At 39.7% G+C, this 18,993-nt stretch overlaps 1 protein-coding gene across 5 annotated transcripts in view; it reads right to left on the bottom strand.

Annotated features, from left to right (window-relative positions):
- The window catches only part of enox2 (ecto-NOX disulfide-thiol exchanger 2), a 173,512-nt gene that overhangs the window by 115,073 nt on the left and 39,446 nt on the right, over positions 1 to 18,993 (bottom strand). The window contains exon 2 of one of the 5 annotated variants that reach the window (XM_034138171.1): positions 14,379 to 14,468. The exons of 3 other annotated variants lie outside the window; for them this stretch is intronic. In XM_034138171.1, the coding sequence (XP_033994062.1) occupies positions 14,379 to 14,412 (34 nt within the window). In that variant the 5' untranslated portion in view covers positions 14,413 to 14,468. Of the gene's footprint in view, positions 1 to 4,984; positions 5,065 to 14,378; positions 14,469 to 18,993 lie in introns of those variants that run through there. One more of the 5 variants, XM_034138180.1, reaches the window with a different exon arrangement.

Genomic DNA, 18,993 nt, shown 5'->3' on the forward strand with positions numbered 1-18,993 from the left:
TATGCTTGTTTCAATGTGTTTTCACTCATGCAGTTGTAAAACTCTTCTTTTCTATTCAAACTTCTTGGATGATAAGTAAAACATGCTCAAGACCAAACAGCAGTAACCTTGAGTCCGAAAGTACGGCAAGATCAGTCTTACTTTTAGCTTCAAGACATAAATCACTCATGTCCAAGGAAGCAAACACATACAAATATATTCATGAGTAATTTTAGCCCTGTATACCCAAGTAATTTACCTTAAAAGTTGAAAGGATTAGCTAAATAATCAACTGACGAGAAAACAAAATAGCAACTATTTTAATAAAAACATATTTTAAAGTCATTATTCAAGAGCAGATCTGAACATTTGGAAATGTTGTTGAGCAACTCCCCGGTGAACAGCATAATCCAGCTTCTTCAAACTGCTTCTTTATTCTCCTCTGCTCAAAAGGAACTGTCAGCAGGGTTTACCACAGCAGCACTGAAGTCACAATCGCATCTCACACACACAGCTCATATACAGCAAATGCAGAATAAGGCTGATGGCTCACTTCATCTTTCATGTAGCTCCTGAACATTCAGCTGCAAAGTCCTTAGCTCCAATTTCAAGGTTCCCTGCGTGGTTGCTTATCATGAAAGTGATTAGAAATGAAGAGCTCCGTCAGTGATATGGTTGGAGCCCCAGAGTTGGTTGTCTTCGGGCTGCCAAGCACTTTTATGGCGATTTTCCACTGCAGCACGTAGCACGGTTTAAGCCGGCCGGGCCAAACCAGGCTCGCTTTCTTTTGCTTTTCCACTAGGGATAGTTCTGGCTTCGTGTTTTCTGAATGGAGATCGGATCGATCAGGCTAAGCTAACGTTGTATATGCTCCGTCGACACTCACAACAACGGCCTACTGACATAAATAAACCAGCGACTGTATTCGCCATGACACAGACAGTCTGTGGTTTGTAGTTGTTTAACTTTTGCCTAGTTTCTGATCAGATATGAGGAGCTGTGAGCTCTGAGATCTAACAGCTAATGTTTTGCTTTTGTGGTTCGCATTGAAGATGACGTCACGGCAGTTTTACGCAGCGTCGCTCCGCCCGCCGAACAGCCGATCGCCCCGCCTACACTGCGTTACTATAGTTACTACCCCAGTTGGTAAACTGTAATGGAAACGCAGCATAAAGTGAGCCTGGCCTACCAAGGCCTAACCATACCGTACTAAGTCGTGCTAGGTCCTGCAGTGGAAAAGCGCCATTAGCTACTCAATACCAGATGGCAGGTTGAACTGCTGCTGCTGCCAACACTACTGATCCTCACAGGGATCTTCCACAAAAGCTAATATACTTTTCTTCAACCTGAACAACATTTTAGCCTTACTTTAATGCTGAAGTTGTGATTATAAAGCTGAACAATTAGACCAAGTCAAATTAGGTTTCTGGAGGGCATAAACAACAGAGCATTAGACACAGAAATAAACCACCATCATTACCCTACATTAGCCCGACACAAAGATTTAGGGCGAGGCGATGAAACAATAGTTACTACACCAACAGTCGAAAACATCAGCCCAACAGATGGTACGCTGGAGAGACAGCACCAAGTGAAGCAGCCAAGCATCTTGCAAAAAGTGGGTGAAGAAGCATCAACATAATTTTCCCAATCAGGAGCTCTGTAAAGCATTGTTAATAAATCAATTATGGAGAGCTGACGATATAGCTATGGATCATTATGACTTGTTTTTACTAAAAACGTATTGTAACATACCACATCTACCTTAACAGGTCGAAGCCAACTTTTAATTTGGAAAGTAGACAAGAACGCTGGTGAATGGAGGAATACAAATTGTCTTTTTATCATTTTTCTTAGAGCTTGACAACAAGCACCAGCAGCACATTACAAATGTGCTCATTGCCCAACAGAGATAGGTTATTACAAACAATCAAGCTGGTATTTGTACCTCTGGTGGTCATAAGTCCCAGTATGAAACAATAAATGCTTTGCCTATCAGCACAGCAAGACAATTTTGCCCTAATCTTTGTGCAGTCGGCTGAATACATAAGGCCAGGCTCAGACAGTGAACAGCTCTGGGAGTTGGTATCAAGGGTGGATGAAATGAAGGCAAACTGTGTTATCTTGACAAGTGAATTGCTTGTGATTGTCATTGTAACACACAGACAAATACATTAGCTGGTCTCCATTCACTTGGCACATTATTTTTTTTTATTAACTATAACATTATATAAAATAATCACTGCTAGTGAGCAGACACATATTAGCCTACTTTCAGCATTGAGAATGATGCTCACTATCAAATTAATAGGCACTACATTATTATGTAAATATTGTCTGGCAGGTTTAGAGTTACAATGCTGTTTGTCAGGGTGGCAATTCATCCCTTTTATGTCCTAAGACAAACCGAGTTTCCTGTATAGGGCTGTATTTTAAACAGAATAATAAGCTGTAATGTTTCTAGTGATTATGGATCCACCCTCTTCCAATTCTGTACGTCAGACTGAAAAATACAATTCCACTTATTCAGGCTCCTATAAGACCACTTAACCCTCCTATTGTCTTAGTTTCCCCCCCCTTACTTTGGTGTTCGCGGTCAAGTCTGACCGGTCCTGTTTTAACTGCTATTACATTAACACAAAAACCATTAATCATCACCAAATTTCATTTAACACCCTTTCAAACTGTACATATTGTATCAGACTACTGGTATACATGAAAAACTGCAGTAAATATACAAAGAACAGACACTGAACATGTATTGCGTGTGCCAGGTGTGATCCATGTGGGGGGATGGGCACATAAGAGCGGGAAATGTGTCAAAATTGTTCTGTGTGTGTTTGTGTGTGCCAGGTGTGATTCACATGGGGGGATTGGGCACATAAGGGGGGGGGAACACACATCTATAGTGTGTGTGTGTGTGTGTGTGTGTGTTTTATCTGATCCGGATGGTTACTAATTCCTTTTCTTTACATCATTTTTGACCGGGAACACCATGGGTGTTACAAAGTTGACTAAATCATACAAAATTCAATGAAAGTGGTGAGCAATTTCATATGTTCAAATGTCTACTGTGAAGGATATCATAAAGCCTCAATGCAATCGAATCTATGACTCAGATGTTTCATTTTGTTTGTTTTTTATTTGTTGTAAACTTTTGCTTCGTTTTTTCCTTGACAGATACTGCTATTAAAATCCCACTAAGTTACCATAAATCGTCATTCACCAACCAATTAAAATTTAGCGAGTCTCCAAAGCTGCCAAATATCCTGTTATTCTACAGTAGTACACTCTCTATTCATCCTTAATTTGCTCTGGAGCACTATCATGCTATGCCAAAGAGAGCTGAAATATTTAAGATCCTTTTCAAGCACTCCATGTACAACCTTTAAATCTCTCCTCACTGACAGATCTAAGCAAAGTGCCCCCCTTCCTCGCACCATTAAAGGCAATCTAAGGATGCTCTGCCAATGGATCAGAGGACTAGTGCGGTGTGGAGGTAAATGGCTGTCACAAGGTCTGATGGACCTTTTCTCTCCCAGTGGTCATAGGGAGGCACTCACCCCCATTCACTCAATTTGATTCAAAGCATGTTTGTGCGTCTGGAAGGGAAGGAAATAGAGGAGAAGGGAACTGATCCATTATGTCTGCGCAAGAAAAACACAAGTGTAACATACCTTTTAACCAGATCACAAATATAAACTAACTTTCATCCTCTGGACAAAGGCACAAGGTCATTATCCATCCTAAACTACATGTTTTTATCAGACTACATGTTATATTTTTATATTTATTATAAGTCATGCATTGTTGAGTGATTCTATTAACTGCACTTGACAGCGTTTAGCCAAACAAAACGCTTCATTTCGAAATTAATTCAACCTTACTGTGCTTATAAGCATCTTTACTATCTGTTACTATATGTTAAAGTTCATAAGACTAAAGTTCCAAAAGGATGGAAGGAGTGACAAGCAAACAAAGTGGTTTCAGTAGATTTTTTTGTCAGTATACTCACTGCGTTGACAAATTCATTCCACGAGTCATCTTTGACAAGTCATTGCTTTTATGTGCTATAGGAAAGTAGCAATTAGGCTACGAACACATCAACAGAGAAGCTGTGAGACATCAGAGGCACATTTACCCTGACTATAAACAGAGGAAGCTGGTAAACGGAGTGCGAGAATAAAGCAGCGTAAGCAGGTTAATGTGAGAGTTCAAACAGCATCCTCGCTTAATTAGATCCTGTGAGCCCGGAGAAAATGTCCCATTTAAATCCAGCTATTTCCCTGTAGTGGCTATTCGGGAATAAATGACACGAACATCCTAATAGTTGGACGTCAGAGCAAATACACTAAACAACTTATACAGCAAACAACTGCCCCTGCATGATAGGCCTATCAACCACAATGTGACTCACAGAGATCCATAATGCTGCCCATATAACATAAACCGGATTGACTAGGATTTGAAAAATAGGCATTTCAATAGCAGTAATCCGGCTTCAGCATGGATCAAATCTATTCTGAAAAACTTCATCCATAAAAAAACTGCAGTACGCGTGTGTCAGTCAAGAAAACAGCTACCGCTTGTGTCTATTGAAATTATATTCAAGTGTAAAATGTATACAGGACAAGATATATGATCATTTATAACCATAAAGCACACCATGGCACATCAAGTGCTGAGACACTCGAAAAAGCAACCGTGCCACAGTGGAGCGAGGCAGCACGGCTCTTCTAATGCAGTCTCAACAGCTGGTATACGCCCGACAATTACGGACTAAACACAGCAGGAAAAACCTCCTCGCTTGCTGTTATAACTTGTATTAAACAACGCGAAGATGGGCGATAAAATTAGGCAAAACGCCAAACAACTCGTGCAGTAACTGCCGTCTATAGCCTGCAGCAACACAAGTATGAATTGACGGTGTGTGTGGAGAGAAAATAAATTCTCTGCTGAAATAAAAGCCCGTATTTACGTGCAGGATAAAAAGTGAGACATGTACCTGTGTACTGCAAGAGAAACATTGTCCACAGAAGGCGAGGTGGCGTCGGTCGTCGGCTGTAGGACGAAGTGTACGAAGTAAAATCCTTGAATGGAGACGGGGCTGGTCCCTCAGTCAGTCCGCTCCGCTCGGCAGACTGGACTGCAATGAGAGCCGCCAGCCGAAGCGGGACCTTTTAGCTACCGCACGGGAGCCCGCCCTCGCGACGTGCCCGGTTCGCGGCTGTGGCAGAACTTGTTCGCTTCAGACACATGCGGAGTGCGGGCGAACTGTTCAGGTTGTGTCAGTGGGCGCTGTACAGTAGCTGACAAAACTCCTGCATTGTCGGTCTGCTGTGAAGTCGAGCTCAGGCACTAGTGCACTGTCAGCAGAGGATGTCGTTTTCACACAGAGAGCTGCAGCCAAGCTCCCTTACGGCAAGTCCCTCAAAGCGAACAAGAGAAGACAGTGTACACGCTCCCCACTCCTGAGACGAATGCCAAATTAACTATCATTTGGAAAAATGCTTCTTCCACAGAGTTTGGGTTAAGGTTTTAATGACACTTTTTAAGCTGCAGCCAAGCGATAAATGCCCCAAAAAGCGAGGTAATTTGTCCAGAAACTTTTGACAGCTGAGCTTTTAAGAAGGTGTTATTCTGTAGCTTGCCAGTTGGAGGAGGAGAAGCAAAGATGTTATCAGTTCAATACCAATGCTTAGCATGCAGACTGTGATGGGAGGCATTCCTGTCAACCCCGAGGCTCAAGAAACACTCTGTTTTAAGATAAATACAGCAAGAGAGTACTTGTCCAATTTGTTGCAAGTGATTAAGGTATTGATTAAAATAAGTGGGGTTCCACTCATTAAGTTGAAGCTGTAGTGTGTTCAAGAGCTGTTAATAGCGATACTCTGGCATCCAATAACCAGTGTGTTTACCTTTTTGTCATGGTACCTGCATTCGGCCAGGTTTGGCTCCCGTTGTGTATAATCCTATAAATAAACTGGAAAGAAGCATTCAACCCAAATATTTGTATAATCTCTGGCTCACACTGTTGACAAAAAATATGTTTAAAAAAATTACTGAGGCTTCTCAGGGTGTGAATGGGGTTTGGGTTTGATCAACACACAGCCGAAAGATTCATTACACAAGGAAAACAGCAGAGCAAACACTATTATGCTTCCATAATTAGACACAAGCTGTGTACAGAGTCATGGAAAAAAATGTGCATGAGAATGATATTTAATGTATGACTGTTGTGCACAGCTGGGTCGTTTATTCCTGATCTTATAGACTCCCTTCGGGCTGCTTTAGACTGGCGTCTGGAGGAGACACTGACAACACCTGTTCAATGTTAATATGCAGTCCAGCTTTTAATGGTTACAGTCTGTCAAACAGGTTTACCATTCATTAAAGATGATATAAGCACTGGGCTCCTTTTTGGGGAAAATTTCACCAGATACTTTAAGGATTTTTCCATGAAAGCTTTTCCTCAGTTGTTTGTATTAGCGCTTGAATAGGTCAGCATATATACATGACTTGCCAGTTTATTAGATACACCTGGCTAAGACGAATGCAGTCTAATGCAACAACCCTGCAATCAGACTAGATATTTTCTTAGATATATGGATATTTGAATATCCCAAATTACAACAATGTGATGATATATTCAGATTTTAGCAGACGTGATCTTACCTAATCTAAGTTATTCACATATTTGCCTTTAAACACATTATTTTCAAAAAAGCTAATGAAGTATATATTTCAAATATATCTATGCAATATTCATAGTGGTATTTGATTGAAGATAATGTTATACTTTATGTTCATTCCACCCAGATCTAGCATAAACACCTGGTAGTGCTTATTATTCAGTTGGGTGCCCTTAAACCTTGCAAAAGAAAAGCACAGTGAGATGACAAAAGTAAAATAATGGCCTACATAAAGCAAAATATAATGCTAATATGGCATTTCTGTCTGTTTTAGTAATACAGCCTCTTCATCTCTCCACATAGATCTGATGTGTTTGCTAGGTTGCTAAACTCTCCGTTCACTGTGCACATGGTTTCAAAGACAAAAGCTGCATTCAATCATGCAGATACATACAAATATCCATCCATGTATACAGCTAAATTGAGGTTGCATAGTTCAGTTCAAAAAGCCTTGGACACGTTTAGAAAATATCTTCCAAATAAAATTATTTTCTCCTCTGCCCCACCAATAACTCAGTTTCCACTGCAATCATGACATAATTTCAGAGGTAAATACAAGTGTTTACCAAGGCCAGAGTTCCATTCCCTTTTTCCAAAACTCAAAATTGCTTTGAAATTCCACGGTGAACTCAGGACAACACTATTCTAAAACCAAGGGCTCGGCAGTTATGACAGTACTCTTCTCATTTCATCCGTAATCAGCAAATATCTACAGTGACTCAGTAAACAGCTTTGACACATTTAGTGAAGTAAGCCAGGTTTCTTCTCCGGAAAACTACAGTTTGCTCATTATGCACTGTTATTTTCTAGCAATAAAAACGGCATTCAGTCAGCCGCTGTTAAAAGGATGAAGGATATAAATATAATGGTCATACAAGAATTCAACTCAAATAAGAAAGGTGGACTTAAAAGATACCACCTGACAACTTTTCTCTTCCAACTGCACTATTATCAGAAACATGTTTAACTATCCCACCCTTTTGAAAGCAGACTGTCCTGAAAACTAATCAAGGCTGAATTAATTCAACTGTCTTTATGCAACCAACCCAATAGCCAAAATTGTATTATTTAGGCTATGTTACCATGAGGATACTGGGAAAGACAACAGAAACATTACATGTCTTTCTCTCTATTGGACTGCGGCCTAGCTTTTGAAAAAAATATTGGATGGACAACCCATATATTCAATGCTTTTTATGCTCTTTGGAGTGTGTTGGTAGAAAAATGAAATTCCTAACAGCACAAGCACAAACATTGAGGTCAAATTTTAAGAGACACATAGGCCAACACAAACAGTTATATTAGCACAGATGTACTTTTTGTTGTTGTGTGCATTAAGGGGGTATTAAAAAATGGCAGAGCAAACCGCTCATAGCTGCTTTTTTCGCCGTCATGTTTTCACCAGAAAGGACGAGAAATAAACAGATTTTTATTTTTCTAGGCAGAATTCAATTACCCCTGTCAGCCAGTAGTAATGAGTAACAGCCAGTGCATGCTCTCATTCAATTTCACTGTCCCTAAGGAATGATGTGTGTCTACTGCTTTTATTATTTTTTCATTCTTTTTTTGTGGTTTTGTATAAGGCTGCTGTGTTTGGTGATATTACAGCCTGCTTCTTTCGTTAGATAAACTGCATGACTTGAGAGTTAGGTCAAATGATTAATTCTGGGCAAAAGATTTCAACATAGAAAATGAAACCATTATTTGAAAGATTGACTAAGGTGAATACGTTCCATAAATCATGAGCTCATATCCGCCAGCTCGATTCGGTGTTATACATTAAAGCAAGAATGTATAGAGTGGTTGACCCAGTTCTCATGCTCAATGTATCTGTGTGTTTACAGAGAAATCTCTTATATAATGAATTATTCAAATTCAATTACCGCATATTAAATGGGAGCTGGGACTTATCAACAACTATCTTAGTAAAATGTTAACAAGGGCTCAGAGAGGTATAGCCTTAATCTTTTCACAGTCAATATTTCCTCTTTCACTGAACAACATTTATGACTATATGTCCAGTGAGCTTTTGACACTGTTTGTCTCTTTTGAGTAATTTGCCATATCACACAGTCCTGTTCTCACTTGGTAAGAGTGTGCCATGCTGTATCAATATGCCCTTTGCAATCAAACAAAAGAGTTCAGGTAGCTGATCCACGAGGCCGTCAGAGGGGGAAAGAGGATGGTATTTAAAAAGGTTCTGCTGAGCCGAGAGCCTATAGGTTTAAAGTGACTGCACTGGTATTTGGTGTCTTCCATTTTGAGATCAATGAATGGTGTGTTTCCTGCTCAGGCCCAAGTGAAAAATGTCATTAACTCCACTGCCCTCTATGCCGGACGACAGCCAGCTCAGAAATGTGTCCGGAAGATGGGGACATCTCTGTCTTTTGGGTTCTTGCTAGTTATCTTTGACCTCTATCTTCCTTAATCCTTCTCTTTCTAATTACCTCTACGTTTTCTCTCCTCCTTACCTCACATCCGTGCCCCCTGACTGATGGTTAGCAGATGATCATCTAGACAGGAAAGGTTGAGGTGACTCCCCAGATTAAGTCACACCTCATTAAGTGAGCTTCATAATGTCCCAGCTCACGTACTAGTGTATCCATACTTGGTTGCATTTAATGAGTTGCGGAGGAGTGACACAACACCATAAAAAGTAACTGGGGCCAATGTGTTTTGAGATGCAGAGCCATGTTTGCCATAGTTTTCATGTGGGAGGTGGGAGTTTCTTTAGGTGCCTTGGTGATGGCAGCATCTGTTCTGGAAACCGGATTAGGCTAAATCCAAAAGGAGGCCAGGCCTAACACTTGAGAATTTTCCCTCAGCATGAATATTGATGGCAATGGGTCACAAACAGAGTGAAAATAACTTGTAACCCCACTGAACCGCTGAAATATTGTTAACAACACGCACTGCCTCGCCATAATCCACAGCCAGAGAATCACTTGACTCCATCACCACTCATGCATTGCCACCAGTATATCCACAAGAAGAAGTGACAAAAATCATGTTTGTTTGTTTCTACAATGTTACTACAAGTCTTAGAAATGCTGCGAGTCCTCTGATACAAGAACATGTGTTTTACGAGAGAAAATGGGCACTGTGCTGCATTTAGGCAGCTGTGTTCTGCAGCAAACTGGTTGGTTCCTGGCACCAAATGTGCCATCAGCTTTACTCAAGCATCAAACTTCACTGCCCCCAAGACGACATTGACACAAAGACAGTATTGTAGCCAGACTTCTAGCTTCCAGCAAGAGGGCAGAAAAAGGCTGAAGAATGTGGGATAAATAGACTTAGGAGAGCCTAAATTGGAAATTTGATTCCTTCTGAGGTAAACTCTTGCACACTTTCCTTGACGACAGACCATTTATTTTTCCTCATATCCATTCATCTGCTAAATGACATGCTGACCTGCAGATTTAAAAACAGCTGTACATCCTAAGAGTTAGGGAGCCTTATTTGAAATATATTTTTAACTTAAAGTGGACCTATTATGCTATATTGGAAAAATATATTGTAGGGCCATATAAAACATGTCTGTGAAGTTAAAAATACCAAACAATTCACCCATTGTAGCCATGCCTCATACAGCTCATACCCCTCTTTTGCAGCCCTGTTAGAGAAACACGGATTTTGGGTTCTTAGCTTTAAAAAAAAAAAAGAGAGGAGGCGGAGCTAATGCCTGATTAGAATTCTACCAGAGATAAAGTTAAATTCGGTTGTGATAAAACGCCATCCTGTTTAAACCACGTCAAGGATTATTTCTGAAACAGTATGGAGCTCAAATGCTTTTTCTCTTGCGGGTTTATCACAAGGTGAGTTCCTTTTTTTATTTCCTGCTTTTTAAACACATGTGCTCTTCAGTACAGGTTAGCGCTGAGTGTTAGCGAGGCTTGCTAATGTAAACAAAGATGATATTACGCCCAAAACACGTCAGGCATTGTTTCTGATAGCAACTTTTTGTGGGTCCGCCGTCAATTTGACGTCATATCGGCAGCAAATCTGTATCTGCTCGTTGTACCCCCGTTTTTAAAAGATTTGGTTACGGAGGAAAAGAGAAAGGGTTTTATTTTCTGACGCTGCGTGAGTTCCCTGACGCACCGGGGACACATATTTATGTATAAAAGACATCAAAAAGTGCATTTTGCATGATAGGTCCCCTTTAAATAAAAAATAGTCAGTGTTCTATCGTCTTAAAACAGGATACATTTATTCTGGGGAACAAAATAAATATCCTGCCTCATTCTTTACACTGTAGTCATGCTCAAATCCCCAAATAATGGGCAAAAAAAAAGAATTAAAAAACTTTATTTGTTCACAATACATTGCTTGATTGCTTGTCATGAGTTGCTAATACCTGATGTAGCCTTTTGTGTAGCTTTGATGGACTCTCAACAGATATTTGATATACATATAATAAAAAATGTATTCTTGATATTAGAAAACAAAATATGGCTTTTCTGTGTAAGTCTTTCTGTGTAAGTTTTACCATATCAAACTTGTGCACAGTACCGTGTGTTTTATCAAATCTGAATGCAGACAGTTGTGCAGTGGGTGTTGGTGCACATGGAATTTGATCAGTTCATCCAATGCTGTGTTCAGTGGCGAGACTAAAGCAAGTGATTTACAACAAAGGTGTCATTTCTTTATGTTCATATAAACCTCAGAAAATGTGGTTTAAAGGTGAATAGACGTTGGCATGAAGTCGGTGTTTAATTAATGGAGAAAGCGACAGGAAAATTGGCATCTCCCTTTTTGTTACAAACTGATCTGAGAAACTGAAACTGCCCAGCATAACTGAACAGGGGTGAGGAAAGATTGCTCGATAATTAAACCTACTAAAAAGGCAAATGTAATAGACACTGTGGAAACCTATACAGTGTAAAAGGGGCGAAGAAAGAGAAAGGATACAACCGAGAGAGCAGGCCAGACAAGCAGGAGGAGGGAAGAAAGGCCAAGTATCAGACAGAGCATTCATTATCACCTGACTGACCTGCATATTGCGCTGTGTGAGAGTAATGGAAAAGGACACACTCATCGGCCAAAGCCCAGCAAGAGGGGCGCTTTTCATTCCCCCTCTCTTTCCTCTCTCTTAAGCAATCTGTCAGTTTCTTACTCTGTTCAATTTATACTCTCGAACAATGTACTGCGGGAATCCATTGTTTTTGAAAATGCCTCGTGTTATGAATAGTAATAACCTATGTATTGCAGTTCCTCTGAACCTGGTTATTTAACAGCTAATTGTCTATTTCATTAGTACTATTCTCAGTTTCTTTTTATTATGCACTTATCGTGTTAGTAACATGCTGTGGCATTGAAAAGACAAAATCAATCAGAGTAACGTCCTCATTGGAGATAATAATAAGAATAAGAGTCTACACAGCATGCTTCACACAAACTAACAATGCTTACATGCTGATGCTAGGCAGGTTAAATGTTTCCTATGTTGACAATTATATGAATATGTTACCATGCTAACAATAGCTAAGTAAATCAAAAAGGAAAAACCTGATGGGAATGCCATCAGTTGTGCACATATTGTAGTGTTGTGGTGGTAAACCAAAGTTTTGAACAAATATTCAAAATGTGTAACTAGTACATCATTTGTGTAGATGGTGATAGCGGGGAATTATTATAAGTTATTACAATTCAAATGAATGTCAGAGCCAATATGATAGTGTCAAGAGTAAAAGGCAGAAAATCACCAAATTTAGTAAGATTTATCCTCTCCTGGGGCCTCATTTATAAAGGGATATACGCTCAAAAAATGGCGTACGCCAGTTTCTACGCAATGTTTGCGATTTATAAAATACTAACTTGACGGGAAAATGTGCTGTCCTCCACGCAAACTCTAACCCATGCGTACGCACTAAGCACACAAACGGGAGAGACGAGAAACTGCGACACCGTTGGCAGAAGGAAGAATGGAGAGAAATATGTGGAAATAATACCATAAATAAAATGTTACCTCTCATTTATCAAATATGAAGAATTCATTTTCAAACATTGATTAAAGCCAATCTTAAAATGATTAAACAAACGCCTGTTTGAGACTCCTCAGTGCACACAAAAACATAACTTGGAGAAATAAATAAATACGGATATGTTATTTAAAACCACCTCGAATATGTTGTGTTAATGTTATGAAATGTTTTCTCATAAATGATGCGGTAAGCAGGAGGACAGAATTACGTCTAAACTGACGCCGTTTTGCATTTCTATAGGTTGTAGATACGAGCATGGTTTTATATACTATCACGTTTAATTGTGTTTTATGCCGTTTGCCAAGACTTGATAAGTCGCTCGTAAAACACAGGAGGTATGGAAACTAAGAACACCATATGTGGTAAACAGCTAATATAACACAACACATTAGTTGTATTTCCTTTAACTGGTGGATTATGGATATATAGTTGCTGATCGACAGCTGGAACACAAACCACCAAATACAACAAAATAATTCAGATCCAGTCGTCATGACTCCACTCCGGAGGGATTCCCCAATCATTTCTTACAGTTTCTCATCAAGGGGGTGTCTCCTGTCCCCGGGACAAACACACTGCATGAGGAAGGTTATGTGTATTTTTTTTGTCATTAACTTTTTTCGGACCACTTATTTATTTATTTTGGTGACGATCCGACCTCCATGCTGCTACTCTGGTTCAAACTGCATCCACCAAACAATATGATTTATCTCGACCTCCCCAAAATAACCAAAATCTGACACGGTGTGAGATGTCTTTTTTAGCTGTTCTATCGTCATTTCCTGCGATCTTCTTCATGCAGTCAGTCAAAATGAATGAATGAATGGGCGTTTCTTTGACTATTTATAGGCAAATATGGGCGTTACGAGTCGATTGTGATTTATAAAGGGAAACAGGCGTAGGGAGTGCCGTACGCACTTCCCTCGCCGGTACGCAATGTTTTGTGAATCGGAAAATGGCGGAAAATTGATGTACCTATTTTTGTGCTTTGTACTACGTAAGCAACCTTCCTACGTCAATCCTACGCAAGGCGTTATAAATGAGGCCCCTGAGCATTACTTGAGATATTAAAATCTGTACTAAAGTGATAATCGATTACAGCCAGCAAATTACCCAGTGCCTTCAGAATTTAATGGCAGAACACTAAGGCATCTATTTGGAGAAATTGGTGGCCAACAATTACTCAGAACATGTGTTTTCTAACACTTTCAAAAAGGTGCTAACAAGAAATGCTGATCCAGAATCCAGTTACCTGTACTGTCTTCTCAGGTGTGGCTTCCCTCATGTTGGTGTTTTGTAAACAACTGTTTGCAAGTTCACAAATGATGCTTGGGCTACCAACTTACATAAGTAGCCCTGCTTTTATTCGGATACAAAGCATGGTTCTATTCGAGCAAAAAGGTTCACCAATAAAATGAGCCTTTATGGGATTTCTGTGATAGTGTGTCCTGTGAGAATAATATGTGATAGCTTGAATAAGATAACCATTTTGAATCAAAAGCCTTGACACTAATAACTGAGTGGATACAGCAGATTTTGATCTCTGCACAAAAAGAAACCAAAGTGAACACGGCAAAAGATAAACATGAATCAAGAAACATAATTACATGTCACTTCAGGAAAGAGAGAGGCAGGTTCAGAGTTAAAGGCAAGTAAAAAGACAAAATATATTTCGAGATGGATACAAAATAAGACCTTTAGAAGGTGCACTCAGGCCTCTTACCAGTGACTCGGCTTGATCTGTACTCTTTGTACATGACAGAGATGCAGCAGCGACGTGTGTGATCTCAACTTTGCTGGTTCTGTAGCAGATCTGTGTTGGAAAACAAAACCCAGGGTAACAAATGTATGTTCAGTTGCTGTTTGTTCTGTTACATAAAAAGGCCATAGAGTTTCTTAAACAACAACTGTGCAATCCGCTTTTCTCTTTATGTAGTGGTCTGTGGACGTGAGCGGTTAAGAAGGCCTAAAAATAAAAGGGCTTTGTCATGAATAGAGAGCAAAGACAAATAGAGGAGAATGTAATTCATTCGCTTCTCCAAGAGGCACAACCTCCCTGCTTTGTGGAGCAGAAGCTCATCCGAGCCAAAAAGGGCTCTGAGGCGCGGGAGGGTCCCATTGACTGCGCTATTAACACTCAAACTGGGAGAAAAATACAAAACGCTGCCAGAAGGATGCACAGAGAACTCTGTAATGCATTTCATTCCACAGAGAAGAGCCCTAAGGGTGCAGCGATGACCAGAGTAATTGGCTTTCTCCAGCTATGATAATCTGCATCAGTCATGCTAAGCCAACACACTCTCAGGCCAGGGAGAAGGTCACAGTGATCCCCAAACCTCACGATGGCCACTCAATTCCTTTGAAGACATTGACAGGCAAAACCTTTATTCTCACCTTTCTGGATTTTTACTTTAGTTCAAGGGCTTCCAGACCTTTTTAGTATTACATTACATTACATTACATGTTACTTGTTAGACGCTTTTATCCAAAGCGACTTACATACTCCATACTGTGGAAAATCACCACAGGAGCAATTTGGGGTGAAGTGTCTTGCCCAGGTACACAACGACATGCTGACTGCAGTGGGGTTTGAACCTGTGACCCCCTGATCCGAACACCAACGCACAACCCACTGCGCCACACGCCGCCTAGTAGAACAAATAATGTAATTTACTTCAACTAAAAACTGACAATTGTATATTTGGCGTTTTGGACCTCTGTTTGGAAAAAACTAGCAACTGAAACACATTAGGGCTCTTGGGTTTGGTAAGGGGCATTTTTACCATTTTCTGAAATGACATGGACTTGGATAATTAAAACAAAACAGACCAATACTATTTATATTCCATAAATCGCAGGGTAGAATTTATGAAGAATACATGTCACATACAGTAGAACCCATCGACCACCATCTCATGTCAGCTTTAGTGCTCAGTTCTGTTATTCTCTTTCTTACACATCAGGCGGTGATAAGATTTTTATCACTTATCAGGAGCTGCCGTGTAGATATATTTATGCTGACACATACTGGAAAGGACTAGATAAAAAGATCTTGGCGCACACAATAACATCTTGATGGCATCATTGCAAGCCGCTAGGCCTGAACGTCTCTGCAACCTGCTCATTTTAAACACACACAATAGATAAGCAGCTCACAGCCTACAGTAAGGCATCGCTATCATCTATTAAAATAATTTCTGAATTGAGGAAAAAGTACAATGCATATGAAGACAATTACTTAGAGACAGGGCTGTTCGTACATGTTCTTGTTGCTATACTGCAGCATCGTGGCATTATAGTCAAATTGAAATTGGATGTTAGACAGTGAAGGTCAGGCTTGTATTCGTATGTAACATTATCAAATCTATTACTAAGCCGTCCTTATTAACAGTGTAGACCTCCATTGACCTCCTAATATGACCCAGTAGAAATACTGTAATAGGATTAACCCTGGGGACACAGGATATAGCGAGGAAATGTTTATGTGTTAATGCCTCGTTGTTTTTCCATGTGGTCTGAATATAGAGTGTTGTTGAATATCCATATACATTTGAATATTTTCAAGACAGGATGATACAAGATAAGATTTGAAAAATAATAAAAGAAAGAAAAAAGCGCCAGTAAATCCAAGAGTAGAACATCCTTTTAACACACCGTGGTCAACATCCTTTTAACACACCGTGGTCAACATCCTTTTAACACATAGTGGTCTGCCGTCCCTGCTTTCCACATAATGGTTTGTTAGGGGAAAAATCCAGGGGAACAGGCTCTGGCAGGGATGGGTATTGTCTTTTAATTTCCTTTGGGCTATTTGCAAGCGCCTCCTCTCACCACTATCACTTAAGCTCGGTAGATGGGTACCAATGATGTTCTGGGCGGCTTTAAGCCTCCGCCGCAGAGCCCTTCTGTCCTTGGCTGTGAACATCCTATGCCTGTTTTTAATGTTTCCAGTCAGGAGGCTTTTTATTGCTCCTCCGTAAAAGTCAGCAAGATCTTGGCTGGGGATTTAGCTTTTGTAAATTCTCTTAAGGAATATAGCAGTTTTCAAACTATTTTTCACCAGGAATGAAATGTTGTTTGTGTTGCTGATTACCCTAAAGCTCCATTGATATACTGTGTATAGGGGTGTGGGTTTTCAACTTATTTTTGTTCCATAAAGCGTGTCTTATTTTATCTGTGAATGCAACTTAGCAGATAAGTAAAACCCAAAGGAATGGAGTACTGTGACAGCTAAGCAAGACAATGTGTTGAGTTATGGCAGCCAGATTAATGCAAAAAACCCAAAACAGACCTAGTATATTGTTACTGTGTTGCCTACAATATCGTAGTAGTGCACTTTTAAAAAGGAGAGTAGAATAATGCTGCAAGTATGCCTGCCCTTGTCCTGTCCAGCTTCTTGCTTTTGGACCTGGTTTTATACTTAGAGACAGTGAAATTGCTGAAAATGGGAGCAGACCATTCACCACAGTAATGGCAACCACAGAAAAAAAATCAAGGGCAACGAGAAAAAAAGAACACTCCCGCTGTGAGAAGAGAAAAATAGGCTACTTATTCACTATCAGAATTGCATTAGCCTAAACTTCAGAAGAATAATGACAGTTATTTTAATTTGGGGGAATAAGATGATGGGGTTGGTGCAAAGAAAAATAGTTTTTAAGTCCTTTGTCGGCACAACAACAAATGGCATTCATCATTCTAAAAAGGCACCCACAATTCCTATCATATCTGTTATTACCAACATTTTTCATCTCCACACACTTAGCTCTGAAGTACTTTTCCGTAGTTAGGGAAAAGCCTGAGATGCTAACTTGAGGAAATGTGTACACTAATGATTATGAATGACACCGGGAAGAGAGAAGTTTCACACTGGTCTTCGAAATCCATCTCTGAAAGTGTGATTCAGATCCAGCAGGCTTCTCAATATGCAAGCTGAACAGAGTTTTCTGCAGACACACTGGCTGAAACAATGGGAGTTATTCAAATGAAACAATAGCTTTTCTTTGAAGCAGAAATGCAACTTGAATTGTTTGTCAAAACAAGGCAGAAGATATTAGGACTCAGCTAGGTAGCCAGTCAAATGATGTACTAGTTATCGATTGTTGAGTCACATTTCTTAGAGAGAAAAAAACACAATGCAAAGTATGTGTCATAGTTATTGATGACTGTTCGTATTTAACTGGTAAATCAATACACCAACAATGTCAATGCTTTACATTTCCATTAGAAGTTTCCTATGCATGCCTTCCTACAGATATTCATCATTCAGAAAATGTTCCATGTGTTTAGCCTTGTGTAAGTATGTGTTTACTCTCACATGTCTTTTCACACACAGTTCAGTACATTAGTCATCTTGACGAATGCTCAAGGCCAGACAGCTGTGTCTAGCAGGGATTAGAGGATCCCTTCAGTGAAGAGAGGATTATCAGAGTCAACCGGCCCCTATAGTGATGGAGAAGGGAGATACCCCATAATAGTCCCGCTAGGTCTATTCATCTTTTGTCTCTACAGCGGGGAAACAGCAGCCTGGGAAGCCACAAACCAAATCGCCCTCTGCAACAATTCTCAGCGTTGGATTAATCATACAAAGTTCACAAGAAGCGATCGGTACTTCACAAGCAGCTCTCATGTACCTTTTTCTTTCCTGTAGCTGTCCCTCAGCCTGCACGCTTATCTCCGTGATAAAGTACCTCATCTCCCACACAGGGGCAACAAAAGAAGGGCTCTGGGTGTTTTACATTTGTCTGGAAATCATACACATATGTTCACAATATCAAGTAGGGAAAAGGCACAACCCAACATATACTACAACCATTTTGTTTACACACATACAAACAGAGGGCATCCATTTGTTCTGTGAATTAAGCCGCAATGAGACAAAATAACTCCACAGTGGACAGTTACAAGAAGGATCTAAATCAAATCTTTTAAGGCTTATAATGTGGAAACACAAAGCCAGAGAACTGTTTCCACACCATAGACTGTATAAGACATATTTTTGTTTTAAAGTAAGAACAAATTATTGGATTTTGATTAAAAAATATAAACATTGTTTTCGGATTTGTTATAGATCAGGTGCACTATATGAATGGCAATGTCTTATAAGACTTTTTTAAATGATTTTTTCTACTTTAAATAATTCGTACCACTAAATATATCCAATCCAAATTCAGTATATTCTTTCTTATCGGCAGCCTTGTTCATTCCCATTTGTATCAACACCAGTCAAGGTAAATATATTATATCTATAATTAATCAAGCTTCACATATTATGTTAAGGTTTTGGTCAGAAACTTATTAGAAAAAACGTAATAATTCATATTTAGTTATGTAATGGCCAG

This window comes from Trematomus bernacchii, unplaced genomic scaffold (assembly GCF_902827165.1).
Source record: "Trematomus bernacchii unplaced genomic scaffold, fTreBer1.1, whole genome shotgun sequence".
NCBI lineage: Eukaryota > Metazoa > Chordata > Actinopteri > Perciformes > Nototheniidae > Trematomus > Trematomus bernacchii.